At 41.6% G+C, this 8863-nt stretch overlaps 2 protein-coding genes across 3 annotated transcripts in view; one reads left to right on the top strand and one right to left on the bottom strand.

Annotated features, from left to right (window-relative positions):
- The window catches only part of ZCCHC17 (zinc finger CCHC-type containing 17), a 48585-nt gene extending 42153 nt beyond the window's left edge, over nt 1-6432 (bottom strand). The window contains exon 1 of one of the 2 annotated variants that reach the window (XM_011357806.2): nt 6333-6432. The gene's annotated coding sequence lies outside the window, so the exon portion shown is untranslated. The remainder of the gene's footprint in view (nt 1-6332) is intronic. The other variant, XM_011357807.2, reaches the window with a different exon arrangement.
- Nucleotides 6433-6600: 168 nt separating this feature from the next.
- SNRNP40 (small nuclear ribonucleoprotein U5 subunit 40) overlaps nt 6601-8863 on the top strand; it is a 28686-nt gene continuing 26423 nt past the window's right edge. Inside the window, exons 1-2 of the mRNA XM_011357803.2 lie at nt 6601-6801; nt 8729-8858. Coding sequence (XP_011356105.1) covers nt 6658-6801; nt 8729-8858 — 274 coding nt within the window. The 5' untranslated portion in view covers nt 6601-6657. The remainder of the gene's footprint in view (nt 6802-8728; nt 8859-8863) is intronic.

Genomic DNA, 8863 nt, shown 5'->3' with positions numbered 1-8863 from the left:
CCCTACACAAAGGTCCAGGAAAGAGCAATAAAAGAGGAAATAATCTTAAGTTGTTTCTTGAAGATTTCTGCTGTGATAAAAATATGAACAGCTAAGTTTAAAGCTCTCCTGTTTGCTCCTTCTGTAGAACAGTAGCTCGAGAAACCCTACGCAATTCTCCAAGAAGGAAACTGGCATGCATTTTTTAGGGAAAGCCTGAAATATGACAGCACAAGTTTACAAGTCAGGGAAGGAGGGTTGCCATTTTTTAAAATGAGATTTAACTTTTTTTTCAAATTATGTTCTGTAGAAGCCTAGGGTTCTATGGTAGTTATTCAGAAGCTGTTCAGTTAATTCAAGTTTATTTTTAAAAAGTCAATTCTGAAATAGTTAAAGATCATAGGTTCAAGAAGGCCAAAGTAGTAGGGCTGTAGGCCAACCAACCAGAAGAAAGCCTCTATACCAAAGGTGCAGGGAGCAGAGCCCCAAGGAAACCAGAGTTGCGGGAGGTTCCATCCAGAGCAACTGGAAAGCTAGGAGCCTCTCCTAGGCAGAGGTCGATTATTGCTGATTCCCAATGGCTCTCCCAGCCTCGCAGTAGGCCATGGTAGCAAAGAAGAAGAAGGACTAAAAAAGAGCTTCTAGGTAAGATTTCATTTGGGAAAAAAAAAGTTTATAAAACACTGAGATAAGTATAGTCCAGTCAGATAGGCCCACATCTGTAGACTTAAAAGAGAAAGTAAATTGACAAGGATTGAGGTACACCATTTGGAGTTGTCGTGCAATAGTTCTAGAAACAGAAAATCTTTAAGTACTTCATTTTACTTGACTGTTTTAAACAACTATATTATGTAGGGTAGTTATAGGGACCCAGTTACTGGCCACTTCCTTCCCAAAGCAAGGGGCAGAGCAAGAAAAGAATAATGTGAGAATGAGAGTTGTAGCAGGGAGATGGTGGCCCAGAGTGGGGTCAAAGCCTATGTTGGGTGAGGAAGAAATCTGCAAAGAGCAATCTAGTGTGGGGAGGAGCAAGGTGATGAGGGCATCCACACCCTGAGCAGTCCAGAATGGGAGCTCAGTGCCCAAGCAGGGCCTGAGGGTTAGCAGTAGTAATACAATGTTAATTTTCCGATTTTAATAGTAATACTGTGGTTATGTAAAAGAATGCCCTGGTTTGTAAGAAAACTAAAGTATTCAGAGGTGATGGGGTTTCAGGTCAGCAACTTAACTCTCAATAAATTTTTTAAAACTGTTATTTGTATTTTGTCTCCATAATTTTGTGATTGTTTCAATTTTTTTTTAAATAGTGCATGCAATTGGAAAAAAAATAACCACATCCCGTCCCTCTTCTTCTCAAGCAATGAGAAGTTTATGGAACAATATTAAATTGGTAAGATACTTTATAGCCCCTTTGGAACTTCATTTCATGTGTCACCTTTCTGATCTAGCTATTTTTGTTGTTGTTTTTAAGTTCGTTTGGATTTCAATTTGTTGTTGTTACTTAACAGTACTAACTGGATAGAACTCTGAGAGTTAAAAAGAATTTTAATTCATCTTTAACTTATGCAAATGAATTGAGAAGAGATAGGTTGATAAGTAAAAATACTGGGATATGAGCAAAGTAAAAATAATGGCTACAGAGTCTGCATTCTCAACTGCTATTCTACACTGCCTCAGAAAGAATTCAGTCCTCACCAAGGCTTTGTAAAGTACAGCTATAACACTAACTAGGTCCCAAAATGACAGATTTCAATTAGGGGAAATCAAAAGTAGTAAGCTACCATGAGCCGAACCTGGATTCACTCATTCAAACATGTATCCAAGTACCATTTCTTATTTGGTTTTGTGTTCCCAGTGCCTAGTACACAATTGGTACTCAAAGTTTACTTGAATGAGTAAACAGTGCCTTACTTTGTGCCAAACCAAGGTAGAGAAAGAAGGAAAAAAGAAAGCATTCTGGTCTAAAGAATAAAGAAGGAACTCAGTTCCATACACTATGTTGGATAGGTTAGAAGATGGAACACTTTCAAAGGCAAGCTAGTGGCCCAACCTTCCTCCTTCCTGCTCATTTTTAAAGTGACTATCTTAGACATATAGCTACTTCTTTTCTGAACTCCAGTCATGGATCTCTTGAGAAAATAGTCAAAGCTGGAAAGAACAATAATAAAAAAAAGAAAAACACAAAAAAGAGACTCATAAAATACAAAAGCTGAATGGAATTACTGAGGTCATTCAGCCCATTACTTCTCTTAAAATGAAAATGAACTAACAAAGATCAAGTGACTTGATAAAGGCTGCTCACAATTAGCCATGCTGGTACTAGACCCCAAGACCAGTGCCTACTCTGCTACTCCATACTGTTCTGTTAGTCAATAATGGTGAAGGTCTCTTCCAAGTTCCCTAATAATAATGGCTAATATTTGAGTACTTCCTATTTGCCATGTATTAACCTGAAAGTTTTGTTGTAACTAATTGAATTCCTTTTTTGACCACCCTATGTATAAAGCACACAGAAATTTACAGCTGTTACTGAAATACTGAAGTACTTAATTTTACTCTATTTTAAATTGTTAGTTAATTCGTCAATTCAGCAAATTTATTGATATTTGTATGTCAGGTATGTGCTTAGCACTTCATAAACCTCCTTTCAACCCTTAAAACAACTCTACAAAGTAGGTATCCCTGCATTATCGGAATGAAGTTACTTGTCCAAAAGTCATAGCTAGAAAGGGACAAATCTCAGGCCATTCCAAGGGCCATACGCACTTGCCATGAAACCACCCTTTAAAACAGTCCCTGTCCTCAAAGACTTCCTAGTCTGGTAGGGATAATGGTAACCAATTGCAATGCAGTATGATCAGTGCTAAAATAGTGGCTAGATTCAAAATAATGTAGGGATGAAGCAAGAGAATTAAAAATGTTTATCAGGCCAAAATCAGACTGCAATATGTTGATCAGCCCTGAAGCCAGGCCAGGAGGACATCTTCAGAACAAAGGAAGATTTCTGCTGGATAACTAACAACCCACTTGTGAAGGAGAAACAGGAACCTAGTTATTCCCTATGGCTAAAACCAATGGATAAAAGGCTAGGAACAGCCAGACGCCTTTCACTCTACTCTTACTTCCCCGCCCCACCACTACAATACTCTTCCCCTTTCTCGCTGTAAGTCCATATCAAAGGAAATGGGAACTAAAGAATGACATATATAGGAATTCCAGGTGTAGGCATTAAAAAAAAAAAAAAATCTCTCTCACTCTGCCTCTGCGAGGAGACCACACTCTGTGGAGTATTATCCCTTTTCTAATAAATTTTCCTTCTGACTCTAACTTAGGCGTGTGTATTGAAGTCTTTCTACACTCTCCACCAAAGGACCCTCTTCTCTCAGTGCAGGGCTTGGTCTCCACCCACCAACTCTGGGGAAATTTGTCCTGTCCTGCATCGAAAACAATAAGAAGAGCCTGGGGGAAGCAGGGAGGTTTAAAGGGTAACAACTGAGTAGGCCTTTAAGAATAAACGGAAGTCCACTAACAGAGAATTCTGTTCTTTGACCTCACTACAACCCTGATCTATTGATGTCTATTTTCCTCCAATCAACCCTGTTTTCTTCACTTTCCTCTCTATCCAGCTTAGATTCCACAGTCCATCATTCAAACAATACTGTGACCTCCCTTTAACTGTCTTCATAGTTTGACTATATGGCAAAACCCTATGCTGGTGGAGTACAGCTGCAGACATCAGAACCCATCCTAGCTAGGTTAAGCAAAAAAGGATGTATTGCCAGGTATTATGTGGCTTACAAAATTACTGGAAGGGCTACAGGAGCAGGCTCTGGTAAAACTTCCAGGAACAACTCCTGACCCACAAAATAACAGTATTTGCCACAAATCAAGAAAGTCATGGCTATCATTGTAGAAAGTCACTAAACCAGAAAGCTGCTGACTCAAGAAACTCACTGCCTCTGCTATATTTGCCAGCAAAATTAGATGTCTCTCACTCCCCTCTCCACATTTTAATTCAGTTCCACATTCAATTTTCATTTTAGGTGCAAAGGAGTCCAGGAGATTTTTTTTAGTGTGCCAGGCTTTTCAGTAAGAAAACACACATTGGAGATGGGAATGTCTGTTAAATCAAATTCACATCCTTGCCATACCCAGATGTTTTTTTCATGCCTGCATGAAAAAGCCTAATATTGCTAGAAAAAAATTATGATCTCCAACTTCGAATGGGTCCTTAACTCTGCAAGACAATTTTTGATTTCTCTGGTAAACTCATTCTCTCACACTCTACAATAATTTCCAAATCTTCAATCTTCTCAAATATTTGACCTCTTCTCATTCTAAATATATAATTCCATCTCCTACATTACTGAGAAAATAAAAGCCATAAGAACTCATTTTACCAACACCAAATATACAAAAACCTAGATCTACTGCTTTCATTTTCTTCTTTCTTCCTTTCTCTTAAATGAAGAAACTCCATCTTCCTAAGGCTGTTCCCTCTAACTGTACTTTGGATCCTATCCATTCTCATGTTCCCAGACCACTATCAGTGACCCAATTTCTTTCTTGTGCACTCAATTCTCCATCACTCTCTCAATTGGATCTTTGGTGACTCCTCATCTCCTTCAGCTTCCACATCCCCTCCTCTCCTTTACAATCATATGTATGAAAAATACTCTAGATTCACTGCCTCCATTTCCTTGTCTAAATCTCTGCTACATATCTAGCTTCTGGCCCCGTCACACCAACAAAACAACTTGCTAAGGACACCATGAGCTCCATAATGATAAACCCAATAAACATTTTTTCAATTCTCATGTTATTTAAATTCCAGGAGTTTCTAACACAGACCATTTCCTTGCTTCTGAGACTGCTTCAGATCCTTCTTCCTAGATCTCTCTTCTCTCTCTCCTGTAGGCTCATACTCCTGTTCTTGGCCATTAAATGGTGGAACTACTCAAGGCTCTGACTTAGGTGATCTTACCCACACCTATGACTCAACTATCACCTACATGCAAATTATTCCAAAATTTATATTTCCAACAAAAATCACTTTTCTGAGTTCCAAAGCCGTATCTCAAACCCGCCTTCTGGATGTCATGACCTCTCTCTTCCCCTGCCAAAACCAACACACACAAAAACTACCCAGTTGAATAAGCCAGAAACCTAGGAGTTATATTTGAGTCCTCTTTTCATTCCCTGAATCCAATCCATCACCAAGTCCTACTGACTTTACCTTCTATATATCTTTAGAATCTGGCCAATTCACTGCAATTTCACCAATACCTCAGTCCTCATTGCCAACAACTGTCACCTAAGTGGTTTATCTGCATCTATCTCTCCTCCATCTGTTCATACTACTGAGCCTGAGGGATTAAACTTTTTCCCCCACCACACCACCTATTCCCCATGAAAAACAAAAACCCTCAGTGGTTTCTCATCAGTCTTATAGTAAAAACTACAAAGTCCTGCAAGGTCTGACCCCTACCTGTCTCCAGCTTTATCTTGTACCGCACTCCCCTTAATTCTCTTTGTATCGGCCACACTGGCCTCTGTGCTTTTTTAGTCATTTTCCTGCCATTTGTCACAGGATCTCTGAACATGCTGTTTTATGTGGAATATTCTGCCTTCCTCTCTTCACTCAACTAAAATTCTTCCTTCAGGTATCAGTTCAGGCATCTTTTCCTCAGAGAAGCCTTCCTTATTATTTCAGACATTCATAACATCAGTTCCTCTCCTAGGTTGCACTTATTTCATATTTATTTCTCAGTGAGGTCATTGTTTAACATGTTTTCCCCTCTGGACTCAAAACTCTGAGATCAGGGACCACGTTTGGCTCACAATGGATTCTCAATGCATTGCACAATAAATATCAGTTGGAGATTAAGGAGAAGGCCTTGTTTATAGGTATGAGTCCAAATTTCTCAACAAGACTGTACGCTGGAGAGGCAGGAGACGGAGATTTCCTTCATCTCTCTCGCAGGGGCATAGAGCAGACCTTAGTAAAAGGCTGCAGAATCAGTTGCAGAAACAAGTCGGCCTCCTCACCCGGGACCCTAGTGGAGGCTGGGAAACAGGGTTTTTCTCCCTGGGAGAGCCTGGCACACGGCTGGACGCAGACGCTTGTTGAAGTTAGACGTCGAGGGCCCCAGGCAGCCGCAGAGACCCCGAAGCTCTGCTCCAGTCTAGAAAGGGAACCCAGGCTACAGCATACCCAAGCTAGGATCTCTGGATCCGTCTCTGCCCCCAGCAATTAAACCTTCAGCTGAGAAAGGCCAGGCTCACACCACAGAACCCAAGCACCGCCTCCAGATTCCGCAGCCACCCACCCCCCGCATCTTCCCAATACTTACTCGGCGTCAGCTCCAGGTCTCCACGCCGCAGCATTGCGCGAAACGCCAAAACCCAGTCAGTGCGCTTCCACCCACAAGACACAGCGCGCCTAGGCGGGACTCCAGCTCCATCCACCAATCCTGGAATCGTACTCTCCTGACATCAGAAAGAGCTGACCAATAACAGGAGACTATCCTGGGGGGGGCTATGCAGAGGGGAGTATTGGAAGCTGATTGGTTTCTCTAAGCCGGAAATTGTAGGGAAAGGACTAAGTCGGAACCAATCGTGCGGTTCCTGAGGGTGTTGGCGCGGTCAGTGGCGGCGCTGAGGAGACCGGCTGCCGCCATGATAGAACAGCAGAAGCGCAAGGGCCCAGAGTTGCCGCTTGTTCCAGTCAAGCGGCAGCGGCATGAGTTGCTGTTGGGAGCAGCGGGGTCGGGCCCCGGAGCTGGGCAGCAGCAGGCGGCCCCAGGAGCTTTGCTGCAAGCGGTGAGTGAAGTAGCAGGTGGCCTTTGGCCCTCAGCTCATCTTCCTCTCTTCAGAGCGCTACACCCAGTGATCCCACATTGGCCCTTTCCCCGCAGTGCGGGGCGGAACGAGACTCTCTACTTGGAGTTAAAGCAGGAAAACACTGTAAAACCAACCAATACCCTATGTATGCTCCATACGTTTCCCCGTTTGACGCCCGTTTTCAGCTGCTCGACCGCCCTGTGAGGTGGCTGGCGTTAGAGTTAAGGACCTTGAGCTCAAAGTCGGGACCCGAGTTTTCGCATCCTAATGTTTTGGCATAGAGTAAACATTCAGAAAAGTTTGTAGAGTGGACGGATGGATGGATGAATGAATGAGGGAAAGAAGGAACTGAATGATACTGGCTCGCTTTGGGACTTTGAGCAAGTTGCTTTTCCCTTTATTTCTCTGCACTGTTATTAACAGCAACTGAAGACTAGTTAACATTAATTAAGCCCTTGTACTAAGTGCTTTTTTAAATGAAAACTCCATTAATATTGGCTTAAGAGTTAGGGATTTATCCCATTTTGTAGATGGGAAAACAAACTTTTAGCTAGTAAAAATGACAGAAACGGATTTTAAATCCAGAACCCATGCTCTTAATTACTATATTTCTTGTAAGATAGAGGTGGTGTCACACTTTCTAAGCTATTAGGCCCAGATTAAAAAAAAATATGTCCTCTCTATCAACTCCTCAAGCTGTTTGTTGGTCACCAAATCCTGCTAGCACTGTCTTCAAAATATATTCAGTGCTACCACTTCTACCATGTTCATCACTAGCTCCTCATCTAAGCTGTTATCCCACCTGGCATTACTCAGTAGGGTCCTAACTGGTATTCTTGTTTCTGCTCTTGTATGATCAATCTGTTCTCAGTCCGGCAGCAAGAGGATCTTTCTAAATGTCAGATTATGTTATCTGCTGAAAACTTTTAGTGGCTTTCCATTTCACTCAGTATAAAGCCAAAACACAACCTTTTGCCCTCTTTGCTTTTGTCTCTCTGATTTACCAATTTTCCATTGCTCACTCTTGCTCCAGTCACACTGGCTTCCATGCTCCTGCCTCAAAGCTTTTGCATTTGCTGCTCCCTCTATTACAATGTTCTTCCAAACGTCCACATGGTTTACACACTCAGCTCCTCTAAATCTTTGTTCAAATGTCGCTTTTTAGTGAGGGATATCCTGACTACCCTGTTTTAAATTGCAATACCCTGTATTCACTAACCCACATTGCTCCTTTGTTTTTCTTCAAAGCACATACATTTTACTTGTTTTCTTTCTGCTTGCTTCCCAGTAGAACACAAACTCCGTTGTTTATTTTGTTCAATACTGTTTTCCCAGTGCCTAGAACAATGTGGTTGGCACATAGTATTCTTTTAATAAATGAGTAAACTGGAAACTACTAAAGAGATTTGGGGATTATCGATAATATCATTTGTCTGACAAGCATATCAGCCCAGGTTTCAGCACATTGCCTAGGCTTAGTATCAAGACCATAATCAAAAGGATTTTCCCCAATAATCTGTTCTCTGCAGGGTTGTTGGGAAGTTCATTTTAATCTTTCATTCCTTAAACAGTGTTGAAGGACACAGGCAGGATCCCTGCATTCACAGAGCTTCTTTTCGAATGGGGAAAAAAGACAAAATATGTAAACAAATATATAAGGAGGGTAATTTCAAGTAATAAGTGTGAGGAAATACAGTATGGTTAGTGGAATACAAAGGAGAGGTGGGGTGGTGCTTGAGTTTGATCAAGGAAAGACTTTCTGAACAGGAAACGTTTGAAAGGAGCCAAACACAGGAAGATCTAGGGGAAGGGGATTTCTGTCGTGGTCAACGAGTGTAAAGATAGAAATGAGTTTTAACATGTTTGCCTATATATAGTGACTACCCTGTGTGTCTTTTTTGTTTAGGGGCCTCCAAGGTGTTCCTCCCTTCAGGCCCCAATCATGCTTCTCTCAGGACATGAAGGAGAAGTGTACTGCTGCAAGTTTCACCCCAATGGATCCACTTTAGCATCTGCAGGATTTGACCGACTGATATGTAAG

The sequence above is a fragment of the Pteropus vampyrus genome, unplaced genomic scaffold, assembly GCF_000151845.1.
Source record: "Pteropus vampyrus isolate Shadow unplaced genomic scaffold, Pvam_2.0 Scaffold36, whole genome shotgun sequence".
Lineage (NCBI taxonomy): Eukaryota > Metazoa > Chordata > Mammalia > Chiroptera > Pteropodidae > Pteropus > Pteropus vampyrus.
This window is presented reverse-complemented; position numbering and strand designations above follow the sequence as displayed.